The sequence below is a fragment of the Octodon degus genome, unplaced genomic scaffold (assembly GCF_000260255.1).
Source record: "Octodon degus isolate 3935 unplaced genomic scaffold, OctDeg1.0 scaffold00093, whole genome shotgun sequence".
NCBI classification, from domain to species: Eukaryota; Metazoa; Chordata; class Mammalia; order Rodentia; family Octodontidae; genus Octodon; species Octodon degus.
The window spans coordinates 628,730-644,898 of record NW_004524669.1 but is presented as its reverse complement, the minus strand read 5'-3'; the positions used below and the strand labels follow the sequence as shown (position 1 = coordinate 644,898).

Here is a 16,169-nt window from a genome sequence, read left to right as displayed (position 1 = left end):
AAAAAAAAAAAAAAAAAAAAAAAATTAAGTGAATGTCTGTTCCTTAACTGAAGATTTGGGTGTGCAGCGGTCTCTCTACTTATGTCAGTACTTTAAGAGACTCAAATAATTTTTTATGTTTTTATTAGGCTTTCCATGTATGTAGAGAGCTGAAACATCAATTCTGTGTATACATGCATAGAAATATATCAAGATACTTAATTGGAAAGTGTCCCTCCTACCTTTGCCTCTACGCACCTAGTTCCCATCTTTCCACTCCTACCTGTCTGGCTTCTTGCACAGCCCCTTACAGTGGGGATGGCGAACCTTTTAGTGCTTTCAATGACAATAAATAGCTGGCTGCAGCATGTGTGCTACAGGTTCATCACACTGTCCTAAAGTGTCTTTATTGGGGTTTTTCTCCATATATTAGAAGAATATTTTCCCCAACTTGTAGTTGTTTTGAAAATGTTTATGAGGGAGTGTTATTTGAAGAGTAGAGTGTAAACATTATATATAAGATAAAATTACAGAAGAACAGAACACTATGAATAGAAAAAAGAAAATCTAGTGGAAATCCAATCAAAATGTTAAATGGTAGTTGTTTCTGCCTGTGAAGATTCTTTTTTTCCCTTTAGACCATAATATTCAGAAACATTACTAGTAGCCACATGTTGCTTTTAAAATGTAGAAGTTTATATAAGTCCCCCAAATCAGCAATGATATATAGATATAGATATAGATATAGATAGATAGATAGATAGATATAGATATAGATATAATTCCACTGCCTGTTAAATTTTTGTTTTATAGATTTTCAACCCTATTTTAATTCTTTTTTATCTTTAAACATCATCCAAGGTAGGGGAAGATTACTAGTTACTAACTACCTAAATTATTTTTATGATGTAATCAAGAATATTGAACATTTAGAGCTGAGAAGATAGCTCAGTAGTAGAATACTTGCCCAGCTTAGTGAGACCTTGAGTTTGACCCCCCCCCAGTACTGCAAAGAATATTGAACCTTTAAATCTTGTAATTCCTTCAACATGAATTAATGTTTGCTAAATCAGCTAAACACAGTTTCAGCTGAGTGGTAAATAATATTTCTTCACACGATTGATTGAAAGTGTGATTGCCGGGCCAGGGAGATAGCTCAGCGGTCTAAAGTGCCTGCTTAGGCAAGCTTAGGCAAGTGTGCAGGGACTGCAGTTCAATCGCTGCACCAGTCCCACCCCCAGGGTGGGCTGAGCTGGCCATAAAAATAAATTAAATTAAATTAAAAACTCACACAAAATGATTGCCTTTTGAATAGATGTGGTAATTTGCTAAATCTAAGAATTGTCTGTCAAAGTTAAAATGTACCTACATATAAGGGTGCTGATTCTCAAGTGCATTTCCCTTCTTCAAACCACATATTTGGGGGGAACCTAGTGGCTGAACCACTCTATGGTTGAAAGACTGCACATGGGCAACAGAGAATTATAGATGGTGAGCATTCACCACCAGAATTCTCCTCCTCCTTCTTCTTCCTCCTTTTTCTTCTTCTTCATCCTGTTCCTCTCCTCTTTCTCTTCCTCCTCCTTGTTCCCTTCACCTACCGCAACATTTGATATTAAAAACTTCAAATCTACATAAAATCGAAGGGATGGAAACGTGCACATCCGGGAACTTTTACCTACATTCACACATTATTTGTGTTTGAGCACAAGCACTTTCTGCCTTTCTGAACTCTTGGAAAATAATTTGTAGGCAGAATAATAGTTTACCACTAAGTATTGCAGTCCACAAAACTGCAGTTTTAACAATCCAGTCTGATTAGGATTCCTTACTTGTGGGCAGCTGACCTCTCACCCAACTGCCAGCACTTCTACCCTAGAAGGAAATGGGCAAGGACTCCAAGCCGAGCCCTAAAATTTACCTGTCAAGTGTCCAAGACAGCTGAGTAACTTCTCAAGGTGTCAGCTATCTGAGTAGAGCTGTCTCTTACCTAACTTACAGAGGAGGTATACAGGTCAGTTTTCATCCATTCAAGCAGCAGGGATTTAGCAAGACCACCCTCAGCCCAAGCTGGTGCCTGATTGGATGGCCAGCTATGAGGCCCTAGACAAGTCAGAAGTGAACTGGGTATTAACGTTCAGCTCCTGCATTGCTGAGTGGGTGATAACTGTACCCTCTTCAGCACTTATGAGGCTCAGTGAGTACTGCTGATTATTAGTAAGAAAATCGGGAAGGCAGCCCAGCTTCTAGGAGAGGAGTGGGCTTGGGCTTCTGGGGTCAAATACTGGTTCTCTATGTACTGTTTTTGTTGTGGCTTTTAGCACAGCACTCCTGTCTGTGGGCCTAACCAAAATTATTTTTAATGATAAGTAGATAATGCAAAATAAAATGCAATTCCCATTCTTATAACCAAAGACTCAAAGACAGATTGAAAGAAAGTCAAGAAAGTGCAGAAAACATTCAGTAGGTTATCAGTAAAGGGGCAGGAGTAGCCAGAACAAGAGGGGCAATGTGGAGGGAGGGCAGGAGAAAGAATTAAAGAAATGACATCATCATTCATTTATTCATTTGTTTTTTTTTTTTCTTTCTCTATTCTCTAGGGAGAAGGCACAGTTTAAACCTTTACAGTGAGCAGCTCTAAATCTACAACCTGTGGGAAGACATCCGGATTAGCCTCAGTTTCCCTGCTTCAATCGTTAATTCCCATCTGGTCCCCACCGGCAAAGCTTAGGGAGGGCAGAGTGCTCCCCTCTCCCTACAACCAGCTTTGCCCAAGTTAGAATCTTCTTATTTTCAAATAAAAAGCAGATTACATTTTTGATTTATAAGTTTCTTAAATTAGCTGCTTTGTAGAATTGAAGAACAGATTCGAAGTCAATTTTCCACTATGTTTTTTTCCCCTAAAAGTGTTAAAATTATGAAGTCCCATGTCCTACCATCCTGCTTCTTTGTATATAAAGATGTTTATATCTTTGGAAGCTTTTCTTAAGTCAAAGGAGGAAAATGCATTGAAAATAAGAAACTAATATTTTCCCGATTTGTAGAAAAAAAATTAATGTATCATAAATGATTTTTATGTAAAGCTTTTTAGCTAATATGAGTTACTACTCCTGAGTAGCCTTGTGCTAGTATTCCCTCATGTACATTAAATTAAATTTTAAATTCAGTGGTAATATAGTAAAGATTGAGTGTCTCTGAAGGAAACCAAGGAGCAGAAGATCGAAGGATCTTTGCAGTCTTTTTACAAATGCTTTGTTTGATCAAACAAGAATGTTTTTCAAAAGCTAATTTGGGTAACACTTTTGCTGCCTATTTTCCAGGATTTAGATAATAAGTAATATTACTTCTATGTTTTATGTGTCTGAAATCGAAATGAAGTCAAACCCACTGTATTGATTTGGATTCTGAACTGACTCCAGCTCAAGGGTCCTGGGAAAATAATTTTCCCAGTCTTAGTCCCTCAGATTTAGGGAGCTGTTACAAGACAATCATCCCGAGAATCTTCAAGTCACCCAAGAATGAAACAGAATTGCAGTACCGTGAACTTGACCTAATGAACAGTGAGGAGGGTCTTGGAGGGATTTGCATGTCACGCTGGCAGGCTGCAATAAAGCATTAACAATCACCTACTGTGTGCTTGGCTCAATGGTGTAGGCACTGGAGACAAAAGGAGTGTGCGCTGTGAGTTTATTCTCATTGTAATACTAAGATATGAACTCTGTGGTAAGAGGTCCCTCCCAGGACCTGAAATTTAACAAGCAGAAGGAAGACAGCCAAGTAAACAGGCCTTTAAGATCTTGGTGGCAAAAGGTACACACACACACACACACACACACACACACACACACACACACGGTGGTGTCAGCTCTCCAAAAGCTTCTTTCTTGAGGAGGCTGGCTGTGTGTTCATTGAGAGTCTGACCAGCTTCACTGTGCTTTGGGTTACAGTGTAGTCCGAGGCAGGGACAGAACCCAATTCAACTCTAACTCAGCTCTGTTCCCCAGTGCCAGCGCATCACAGCCAATCATCTGTTCTGTGATCAGGGGCCCCGAATCCCCCCTGTCTGAGGTAGCATCCCTGGCTCTGAAATAAGTCATAAGACTTCAAAGATGAGCAGAAAATACAAATGGAAAGTTCATGTTTCTATGACAAATTAAAGATGCGGCTGGAGCAGTCCCAGCGTGTTGGCCATGAGTCAACGTGCTAAAATGATGTTTGCTGCAGCATTCTGACTCTGAATGCCAATCGCAGCCCTCTTTAATGTAGGTCCTTCTTGGGATTTCCCTCTGTCTTAGAAATCTGATGGGCCTGTGAGCACAGGGCCTGTTGGTTGCTTGAATGGAGGAAGAGAAGAAAAAGTAAAATCTAAAGTATTATTTGAAAGTATTCTTTAGCTATGTATACATAATGGGCTGATGGACCTGAGCTATTTGCAGTGACAAAGGGAAAGGTAAGAAACACATTTATAGCTTAGTGGATTAAAGCGCCTGCAAGCAGGAGCACAGGTCAGGGTTTGATCCCTGAGGTGCGTAGACTGGACATGGTGGCACGCCGTGCCTGTAATCCCAGCTCCTGGGAGGCTATAAACAGGCAGATCACTATTAGTCCGATCTAATAGTGAGACCGTGAACACCCCGTAGACCCTTCCCTGAAATGCAAAAATAAATAAATAAAATAAAGACATTTATGTTTAACCCAAATATATCAGGCATGCACACAGAGTTACAGGCCAGATGTAGTTAAGTAAGCAGAGGCCATGTGGCTCTTCCTCCCACTGCTTGAACCCAGTGTCTGCCTCGGCACGGAGGGTGACCCACGACAGGCATCACCTTCAGCCTACAACATCTAGGTGGTAGCAGCTGAGTGAAAACTCTGGCTGGTTTTCACAAAACAAAGCAAAATCAAGTTTGTCTTGGAGCCATGGAATAACTGTCTTGGCACACAAGCCCTGAGACACAGGAGGGTTCAAGACTGGACATCTGCGGAGGCTAACCGTCTGCAAGGTGGGGTAGGACAGTACACCAGGAAAGTGGGCCGGCAGGGAGGGAGTGAGAAAGGGAAAACAAAAGGAGAAAAGAAAAAGAGTAGGCAGGTCTAGACCCAGGAGCCACAGAGGACCACCGACACAGGTGCCAGGGAGGGATTGTTGCTCCTCTGCAAAGTTACTCTGTCTTGTGTTAGGAGCATTCCTGGGCTGACCTTGACTGTTACCCAGCATACTGGTCAGAGCTCAGCCGGCCAGCAAACCAGTGGTTTATACACACACTTGCTTGGGTCTTGGCTTCAGTTGGTTTGCTGTTGGAACTCGTCAAGCAGGCTCGGTAAAGTTGTCCTCTTTGTGTCTCACGCTGGAGACTGGAATCATGGGCAGGCAGGCAGCCAGGCGATCACACTTGGGTGAGAGAAAAGCAAGACCAAGTTGAGCCTGCAAGCATGGGCTGGAGCCATGGCGATGGCCTAAAACTCTCAGTTCTTGGTGCCTCTGACCTCGATGATGTGGGTGTCCTGCAGAGGTCAAGCCCGGTGTCCTGTAGCTGCAGATGCACTGCCTGGCACCCTGCTGAGGGTGCACCTGGGGAAGGTGACAGTGGCTGTGGTCCTGTGTCCCCCAAGGAGAGTATGCTCAGAGACACTGCCACATCCCTTGCTCCGCAGAGAGCAGAAGAACATTCTGCACTGCCCCTAAGGAGGTGGGATGGACAGATCTGCAATTCAGAGAAGCAAAACTGACATTCCCAACCCACCACACCAACGGTGCAGAGGAGGGGCTTGGGATTTCTTGCACGTGGGCATATTTTGTTCCTTAAGCTAGATCAGGGTTTTCAACCTCTATACCATTGTCAGCCCTGTCCCACCCTTGCATCACGCCCTGCATGTGTTGGAGTGGCTGCCCACCGTCTGTCAGATTCTCCGCCTTCCTTCCCCTTGGATGAGAACTCCTCAGGCTGCAGAATGGCCTCAGCAGTGCTCACTTCTTTTATGAATTGGAGTGTTACTGTTGTTTTGCAGATATGAATAAATCGTTCTACTCAAAACAAGAAAAGGCTACCTTCAAGCATTTGGGATCAAGCAGTTAACAAAAATAATGCCAAACCTTAGTGAGGGATATACACAGAAAATTTTGCTCCATCTGCAAAACTGACCAAGGGCTCACAATCTCTGCCTCCTGGTTGTTATGGTTTAGACCTGGAATGTCCCCTAAATCCTAGTGTGTTCTCAGGTGAGACACTGGAGGTGACCAGAGCATGGGGCACTGAGCTCAGCAGTGGATTCCTCCCTTGGGGAGGATGTGTTGGTAGGAGGTGGGCTCCTTTTAGAAGAGTTAGGTCACCAGGTGAGAGCTGAAAGGCTCTATGTCCCTTGCTGGCTCTTCCCTTCCCTCTGCTTCCTGGCTGCCGTGGGCGGGGCAGCTGTGCCCTGCTCTCAGCTCCCATGATGCCCTTCCTGCATTGGCCTCTGCCCACCAGACAACCATGGACTGTGGGTGTCAGGTATTTTTGTCCCAGCATCAAGGAGAGTGGCCAAGTCACTAGTCTTGACCTAACTTTAGTCAGGCTTCCCTGTTCCCTCAGCCCTGAACTCTGCTTACCAGCAAACCTGAGCAAGCAGCGGCCACCTTCTTACCTGCTAATCAGAACAGCAGGGTGACCACGGGGAAACAAACACCTTCTTGTCAGGCCCAATCTCACTGACCATCACTCTTGCTTTTCCGACTTCCCATTCCTACCAGGGTCTGCATACTTCTCACTCTACAAGAAAAGCCAGTCAGGAAAGGTACACCCGTAATCCCAGTGCTGTGGGAGGCTGGAGCAGGAAGACTGTAAATTCAAGCCCAGCCTGGGCATCTTAGTGACACAGGTAGTTCTTACCTCGAAAAAGTCTTTTTCTGTTTTTTTTTTTTTGACATAAATAACTTTTATGAGAAATGCAGGTTATGAAGGGTGGGTAATTAGGGCATCAGCCTTTAGCCACTGTGCCACACACAGCATTGATTCTAAAAGTGTGCACAACAGCTGCTTCGTAACGTTAATGTGAAGTCTTTGTATAGAAGTCAAGATAACGACAGTATGCTGCCTTTTAAGATGTTATAATTTATAGTGATCATTAGTTCATTGATATCTAAGTTAGTCAATTATTTTATCAATTAGAATATAATCAAAGTCGGAATTTTTCTACACTCGTTCAGAACACTTGTGGTAAGGTGCCACCCAGCACCCTCTCCCACTGCCTGCTAACTCCTAGGCTCTTCACTTCCTGTCCAGTCCTACAGAGTGGCCTTATCTCTCCCTGTGCAAAAGGTTGGAATGCAAAGGCCAATTTCTAGAGCCCTTAGGGCTGCAATGGAAAGGCAGGCCTCAGCTCTCCACCCTGCAGGAAACACTTTCCTGCTCGTCTTCCCAGTCACCTGGCCCCTTTGCTACCTGACCAGAGCTGGCACTGCCGAGCACTTACCCTGGTGCAGATGCCGCTGTTCACACGCATAAAAAGCGTTGGACAGTTACACCCTCAGGAGTAGCTTCACTGTTATCACCCTTATTTGAACACTGACGTGTGAAATATTGAGCCACGATTATCAGAGCTGACGTTAAGCTTAGGATACCTGGAGAAGACTAAGGTTATTCTCAAAAGGGCTCAATAACCTGAGCTCCATGAAAACGACCACCAGGCAGGGGAGACGCTGGGCCACAGGGGACTGTCCCTGGGAGCTGAGCCCAGTGCCCTGCAGCTGAATTGTTGGATGTGGTTACTTTAAAATCTGTTTCAGGCCTTGTAGGTTTCCTCTGAGAGTCTGCATTTTGCTCTGTTTGGGGCACTTCCGGAAGGAAGAGCTGAGAGCTGACCACAACATTTTCTGATCAGAGCCTTGGAAAAGTATCTCCACTGTGTAGAGGGCCTCAGTTCCCTCCTGGAAAAGGAGAGCAGCAAGCTAGGCTGTTGCCAAATCCCTCTCCCGAGTGGTGCTGCTCCAGCTTGGAGTTGTCAGAAGCACCCTAGCCATTAAACCCAGGCCTACAGAGCTTGGCTCCTTGGAGGAGCATGGTCTCCCACCCAGAAGCCACAGATGGGCCATCAGACTTTGGTCAGCTCTCTGTCACCACAGCAAATCCAGTGTCCAGTCCAGGCCCCACCTCCAAAGACATGCATCTCAGAGTGAAGCCCAGGAAGCAGGATTGTTTTATTGCTACTTCTGTTGCTCTGTTTGACTTTGCGGGGGAAGGAGGATCAGGAATCGAACTCTGGACCTTGTGTTTGCCAGGCAAGTTCTGCACTGCTGAGCCAGCTCAACTCTTTTGCAAGGAGGTTTTCAAACTGCTCTGAAATGTCCTCATACTTGAGTCCTGGATTACTTGCTAAAATAGTGCTGGTTCCTATCGCCAAGTTTCTGTTGTGCAGGCTTTGAGTATTTCTAGAAAGTTCTCTGTCAATGTTGCTGGCCCTGAGTCCAGGCTTTGAGGACTTCAGAAGGTTTTGGCCTTCCAAAGTGGTATCTATGATCAGATGAGTAATTTTTCCTTGCCCTGGAGAGAAAGAGTTCATTCAATTCCTAGAGATCCTGAATCCCCCAAAATGAAAGTCAGATTAGAATCTAATCATGCTTTTGTTGTCACCGAATGAGCAGATCCAGTGCAAGTGTACACTCAGTAGCAAGTGGAAGGAACATTTACTGAAGATGACAGGAAGCTGTGACTGGGCAAGATCGTGCCAACAAAAGCTATGGCACAGAGAGAGAAAACAGGCACCAGGGTGACAGAAAAGCAAAAGCACTTTACAAAAGCTTTGTTTCCACTTTGTTGCTGGACAACACACCTGCAAATTAAAGGAAATGAGGTTTCTCTTGGCCCATGCTTTTTGCCTCTTCTCCCCACTTCTCTCCCCTCCTCTCTCTGGTTATTTGTCACAGTGGGAGTACTGGGGACTGAACTGAAGGCCTTCTCTCCATGCTACATCTCCAGCCCTTTTATTTCAAAATGTCTCACTCAATCACCCAGGCTGGGCTTGCATTCATGATCCTCCTGCCTCAGCTTCCCAGAGCACTGGGAACACAGACACATACCACCACACCCAGTGTGGCTTGTTGGTAGAAATGGGCTGGCAGAGGGCCACAGAGGAGGACAAGCTGCTCCCAGGGCAGTGGGCTGGAAGCAGACAGAAGGGAGGGGCGGGGAAAGAGAAGGCTTCCCAGGTCATGCCCTGCGTTTCCACCTAGCCCCACCTCCCAGCACCAAGTGCAGAGCATGCGACGTCACCTTCCACGCCGGACATCTACGGCCATATTCGATGAAACCACGACACAGCCTCCAGAAGTCAGCTGCTGTCCACCTGTTACAGCTGCAAAGCCTGAAAGGTAAGCTGCATCTACCCACAGGCTGGCAGCAAAGAGGGCATTTGCCTACAGTGTTGTTGGAAACATAAACTGGTTCAAATCATATTGGGGGAAAATACTCGATAGAACTCATCAAAATTTAAAATCACACATCATTTGATGCAGTGGCTTCTCTGCTAGGAACCTCTTTCCCAGCTATAGCTACACAAAAGCAGACTTCACTTAACATTATTTGTAGAGGAAAAAACGGAAAACTAGTAATAGGTGACATGCATACAGGGAATGTTATTTGCTATTTAAAATAATGAAATAGGGCCGCAGATATCAGTGGTACAGCACCTGCCTGGTAAGTGTGAGGTCCCGAGTTAGATTCCTGACACCAAAAACATATAAATAAAGTATGTAACTGTATCCCCTGGCATGGAGAGCTTCACAGACCCTGGATATACCTGTTGCTGACCCTGTGCAAAGTTAACATTGCTGTTCCTCAATGTTCTTATCTGTAAAGTGAGTACATTAATATTATTAAAATGACTGTATTTACAGTATAGAATGTTAGACCATATTTATCAAGTGCTTGTGCAGCTCCTAGCTCTTAGTGAACACTCAACAAATATAGAGTCCAGACAGCATGTGTAACTGCTTCTTAGTTTAAACTTATAATTTACAGGGGGAAAAATCTGCCATAGTTCTCTTTAAGTCTGGTATTTAGGAGATACAGAACTTTAACTTTTTTACTTTATACATGTTGGTACTTGGCATTTTCAACAATGAGCACTTACTTCCTTAAAAGTGATGATGAAATATAATTTTTAAAAGATGCCTCAGGGTCAGGGAGAGAGCTCAGCAGCACAAGTGCCTGCCTGGCAAGCTCAAGGTCCCAAGTTCCATCTCTGGTACGGCCAAAAAGAAATAAAATCAAAGAATGGATTTTAGGAAAAACAGAGACTAAGAGCAGAATGTATTTATTGAGCGAAAGAAAGGTTCTGTTCCAGAGAGGGGACCTGAGTGGGGTGCCGAGGACCTTCCTTTTCTAGGAGTTTTATAGAGCAAAACTACGAGGTGAGGTAGGTCTATGGTGGGACACATGGGAACTTGCAAGATGGGTATGAGGTGGGACAGAACTATGGTCCACCACTAAGATGACAAATACAATCTCTCAGGTAAAACTGATTAAATCAGGATCGAATGGGGAAGTGTGTCACTGAGTGGACAGAACAGCGGCTTTTCCTTTAGGGGGTTGGGTTTGAAGGTGACTGATACCTATTTAGAGTACCAGTCCCTCAGGTCCACCCCGTGGGAGCATGGAGGTGCCTTTGTTTCACCTTGTCTTCAGGTCCCTCCCACAGCTGCATGGTGTCTCCTCTTCCACACTGCCTCCCGGAGGGCCCAGCCCCTCTATCTCACTCAGCTGCCTACAACAGTATCTGTCAGGATGTCAGCAGGGTGGTGGGTTTAAAAATATGTTTCTTTTAAAATCTCAGTGGACTACTTCAAATAAAGTAGAAACCAGAATTCTGCGGACATTGAGCATGTTTAAGGCCAGCCATGCGAAAAAGACATTTGCCTACAGAACGTTCTTTCTTTCATTGTCTGCCAGGAGGGTTACATAAACCTCTCTCTTATTCCACCCAATCCCTCAGCCAGAAGAACATACACAGGGCTGGCCAAATAGCTCAGCGGATTGAAGTGCCTGCAAGCAGGCGCAGGGGCTGGGAGTTCAATCCCTGGGCCTGCTATGCCGCCCCGCCCCTGGGGCACACTGAGACTGCAATTGAGACTGGGCGTGGTGGCACACTGCTCCTGTAATCCCAGTTCTTGAGAGGCTGTAAACAAGCGGATCACTAGGAGTCCAATCTAGTGTGAGATCCTGTGAGACCCTGAACATCCTGTAGACCCTTCCCTAAAAAAAAAAAAAAAAAAAAAAAAAAGAAGAAGAAGAACAACATACACAAATAATTAGAGGACGGCGGCTCCTGGTGGAAATTCAATTGCATTTATTTTTCTTATACAGAATCAGAAAACTAAAAACCAGTACCAAACTCTAGGTGAAATGGTTTGATCTGGCTGATTGGATCGCATACCTTCTGTACGCACAACATTCGAAATTAGAAATAAACACGCATATGTCATATTACAAAATATAGAAGTAAATTCTTTAAAAAGTTAAAGTACTAGCACAAGAAATGATGTAGTGTTAGGGAAACGGTCTCTGTCAATCACCCATTTTTCCCAATTCAATGAATTGCAATTTCCTTTTAAAACAGTCTTTTTAAAAAATACAAATTGTACTTTGAGAAGTTACTTTCTACTTACAGGATGAGCACACACGGTTCATGCGCGACCCTCCTGTCAGCCCACCCGCCCTGCCCCGCCCCGCCCCGCCCCGCCCAGCCGTTCGCCCAGGTGGGGCCACCGTGGGGCCACCGCCACTGCACTGCACCTCATGCATCGTCATCAGAGAAAGAAATGGCATTTCACACCCTGGATACTTTGGTGACACAAGGGCTACCAGTCCTTTGATGTAACAGAATTACAGATAGATTTTGTTAACAAGACAATGTATTTCATTAGGAGAAACAAAATCTTCAGTAAAAGATCTCAGAAATCCTTTTTCAACTTCACTTTTTAAAACATGCCTTTCACACAGCAAAGCTGTGGGGTGAGATGGTAAAATGGGCTGACTGATTTAGGACTAAAGACTGGCAGTTGTCTTACAGTAAGATATATAGTATAAATAGCACCTTGTCATGAATTCTGAGGGGTGTAACACTTACAATAATAGGAAACAGTCATTTAAAGATTGCCATGGAGGGCTAGGGGGTGTGGCTCAGCCGGAGAACGCTGGCCTAGTGTGAGTCCTAGGTTGTTCACCTCCCAGCAATGAAAATAACCAAACCAAAACATAAAAAAAAAGCTCTTACTTTAGAGTTCAGGCTTGAATGTTCCTTAACAAAAGCCATATTTTATGGCTTTAAACACAACAAAACATTATATCTCCCTTTATCTATTAGTAAACAAATAGGGTCCATATTTTATTCTGGAAAAATATTTATTATATTCATTAATAAATGTTCTAATTTCACTAAAAATTATTCTAAAATTTTCTAATGCCATGAACTTACTAGAAAATTCTAAAAGTTGGTGATATAAATCATCAATGATTTAACTACTTAAAAGAAGGGTTATCTCTTTCTCTTACATTTAATAACCTGAAAATGCCTCTATAAAAATATTTTTTTAAAATACAGTAACACTGCTGAGTTTTCTTAGGTCCCTTATTTTTTTCTTAGAATGTACAACTCTTTTTGCAATTTTTTCTTATTACAAAAAAAAAAAGAAAGAGTGCTCCCTTTCAATTTAGTAGCAACATAAACATCTCAGAGTGCTTGAGAGAGCAAAAGGAATTATTGGAACATAAAGCACAGTCCGTGAGGAAGAAGAGATCCGAGCGTCGGGGGCTGCAGCAGGTCTCTGCCCCGGGCCGCCCACTGGTTAATACGGACAGGAGACCGCAGCCCGGCCCTTCACTCTTCTCCCAAGTGAAGTGTGCCAAAGCCCTCTTTTCTTCTACAACAGAGTCATCTGGAGTGAAGGTTGTAGTAGAAAATCGTTGCTTTGTCCTTTCAGGGCACCTCTCACACCTCCTGCCTGACTTGCTACTGGGGTTCTATTCCTCTTCTACTTAAAATCCCTTTCCCAACAACTGTCCCTTCCACTACATCCTGTAACTTCACTGCTTCATCCCCGACCCTTTCACTTGCTTTCTGTCCAACAAGACCAAGTGTAGTCTATGCTATAGTCTGATAGCTAGAAAAGGATCATATGATCTTATGTAAGATCACCAACAAATAAAGCCCCCTCTCTCAACGGGGATTGAAAGGTTCCTCTCAAGAGACCTGAATCATTAATTTTTTTAAAAAAAGGTTAAATTCATAGGTTATAAATAATGTCATTCAAAATATTAAACAGTTGAGGACTTCATTGGCAATGCAGGTAGACTGCGTGCCAGGCGAACATGATGTTCTCTCAGTCCTTAAAAGCTAATAAAGTTTTTGGTTATTATATAGGAGGTATTGAATACATAGCTCGGGCCTTTCTATACCCACTGCAGCAAACAGGGTTAGGCTGATATACTTAGGAATCAATTTTACTGCATTCAGAAACATGTCTCCACCATCTCCCCTAAGAGGGCACTTTGGTTACATGTTGGTTAGAGATTTGCTTCATCCTTCAAACAGTTGCATAGGTAGGCTTATTTTAAACACTTGCAATCTTGAAAGCAAAACTGACAAGGCTTCAGAATTTGAAAAGCAACAGCTTACTGTATGTGCCATCAGGTTGAACCCCCCAGGTCTTCAGAAGAGTTTCAAAAGGCCAACACTACAGTTGGCTCTGATTTCTCAAACACAGATGGCTGCCCTTTGCCATCAGCTATAACAGCAGTGTTCTCTAAATAAACACCAAATTCGAAGTTGCACTGTTAACAAATGTATGTTGCAATAAATTTTTTTTTGTTGTTTAATAAATGCTCATGATTAGTACAGACTGGTCTCTTTCACAAGGTCTCCAGGTCGGAACTCTAATGCTGCTGCTACTGTCCTGCTGGAAGACGAAGCCCTCTAGATGCTACTCAGTAACACAATGAAAAGTAAACTATGATAGGACTGTCTGTGCCTTTGTAAATACAGAGCAGGAAGAGCGATCACAGCCAGCATGGATTCAAAATACATTGTATTCCATACAGCAGAATTTTACTATCCATACAATGATTTTTAAAGCTCACGGTAAATAGGTTTTAAAGCATTTGGTACTACTGTCATTAGCACAGTTTTTTAACTGTAAATCAGGTCTAATTTTGTGTACATTTCCTGGACCAAGATGCCCGCTTGAATTTACTACCTGTGGTCAGCTTGTTATGGTTTACAATAAATGGATGCATAAATGTCAACTAATGTCCATAAAGCATAGCAAGGGGCAGCCGAGGGAAAAGAGTAATTCTGCAGACACAATTCTGCAGACACACTTCTGCATCATCTGTCACAGGAATGCGGGGCTGCAGAAAATGAAAAGAGAGCATTTATATGTAACTTTTAAGTTCCTGTCCATCAAAGCCAGGCAATGACTAAACCGGCCCCGTGGAAAGGAGGGAGCGAGAATCCCGGGGCAGGAAGCAGCGCCTGCAGACCTCCTCCGCTCCACCACCTTCCCCCAGGCCCAGGGAACGTCAGGTCACGGCTGCTTCCCACTCACAACAGCAGCGACTACAGCCAGGTCTGAAAGGACTCGCTTTTGCTCAGAGCAGACTCTACATCATTGAAGAGGGGGATCAGATCTTCAGATTCCAAAGTTCCTAGGTCAACGTTTGTTCCCGGAAGACAGTCAAGGAAATCAGGGAAGCGGGTCTGCTGGTGGTTGATGTTTATAGGCGTCTGACCTGCATTTTCTCCTAGAGCAGAATGAGAGAAAACCATTTAAACTCTTTCTTGTAAGTCTTTCCCAGAGGGACAGTTCAAACGTTACTATAATAACACCTTCATGTCTTCACACCTCACATTGATGATCCTCGCTTGTAAGAGGTGCTGAGACGCTGGAGGAATGTAAAACAGTTTGTGGAAGACAGGACCCAGAATATAAAAGTGCAGAGAATAACAAAGGAGCACGCAAAATGCGAAGGCCAGACCACACGCCCATACTTCCCCATCATGGAAGCTTGAGGAGCTCTTCTGACAGGAGAGAGCACTCACCTATATTGAGCACCTTGCAGAACTCTGCTCTGGGAGTTCAACTGTTAAGTTTCCCCTTTACCACATCATTCTTCAGATGCATAGAGAGTAGTGTGAAGTTTCTTTTAACCATGGTATTTTCACTGATGGCTTTAAACTTTGTTTAAACAGCAGGCTTATAAGGTGTAGTGGTACACACATGCAATTCCAGCACTTGGGAGGCTGAGGCAAAAGGATTGAGTTCAAGGCCAGCCTGAGCTACATAGTGAGTTCAAGGCCAGCCCGAACTGCACAGCAAGACCTTGTCTAAAAACCAACCAACAAAACAACAAAACCAGTGGGGTTTGCAAGCCTCCTTCCTGCCTCCTCAGGCCTTCCTGCTGTCTCCTCAGGCCTCCCTCCTGCCTCCTCAGGCCTTTTGTCTGCCTCCCCAGGCCTCCCTCCTGCCTCTCCAGGCCTCCCTGCTGCCTCCCCAGGCCTCCCTCCTGCCTCCCCAGGCCTCCCTCCTGCCTCCCCAGGCCTTCCTTCTGCCTCCCCAGGCCCCTCTCCTGCCTCTCCAGGCCTCCCTCCTGCCTCCTCAGGCCTCCATGCTGCCTCCCCAGGCCTCCCTCCTGCCTCCTCAGGCCTCCCTCCTGCCTCCTCAGGCCTCCCTCCTGCCTCCTCAGGCCTCCCTCCTGCCTCCCCAGGCCCTTCTCCTGCCTCTCCAGGCCTTTCTTCTGCTTCCCCAGGCCTCCATGCTGCCTCCCCAGCAATTCACTTTTCTCACGGCCCCCAGGCACAATGCACGTGAGCAGGTTGTATACTGTATTATACATATACAGTCCTGAGCCTTGCAGTAAAGAAACTCATTGTGTTGTGTCCAAGCCACTATTTCCTAAACTCATGTAATTATCTAATCCTATTTGGGCAGAAAGTATATCCTAGTAAAATCAGTGTTTTGGAGTGCTCAGTTGAGAAAATGCCAGAAAGCTAAGGGTCTGCTGGGCCCAGCACTCGGGAAAATGAGGCAGGGAGATACTCGTGGGTTCGAGACTAACCTGGGCTACAAAAGGCCAGCCTGAACTGCATAAAGCAAGACCCAGCCTCCAAAAGACCAAAAAAGAGAAAGAAAAAAGTTAAGAGTCTGGAATTTCGGGGGG

The 16,169-nt window shown here is 44.5% G+C and overlaps 2 protein-coding genes across 2 annotated transcripts in view; one reads left to right on the top strand and one right to left on the bottom strand.

The window, feature by feature from the left end:
* The window catches only part of Tm4sf4 (transmembrane 4 L six family member 4), a 26,395-nt gene extending 22,790 nt beyond the window's left edge, over positions 1-3,605 (top strand). The window contains exon 5 of the mRNA XM_023722885.1: positions 2,580-3,605. Within this exon, the coding sequence (XP_023578653.1) occupies positions 2,580-2,597 (18 nt within the window). The 3' untranslated portion in view covers positions 2,598-3,605. The remainder of the gene's footprint in view (positions 1-2,579) is intronic.
* Positions 3,606-11,284: 7,679 nt separating this feature from the next.
* The window catches only part of Wwtr1 (WW domain containing transcription regulator 1), a 138,364-nt gene continuing 133,479 nt past the window's right edge, over positions 11,285-16,169 (bottom strand). Inside the window, exons 6-7 of the mRNA XM_004637777.2 lie at positions 14,558-14,753; positions 11,285-14,360 (exon numbers count right to left, since the gene is read on the bottom strand). Of these exons, the coding sequence (XP_004637834.1) occupies positions 14,569-14,753 (185 nt within the window). The 3' untranslated portion in view covers positions 11,285-14,360; positions 14,558-14,568. The remainder of the gene's footprint in view (positions 14,361-14,557; positions 14,754-16,169) is intronic.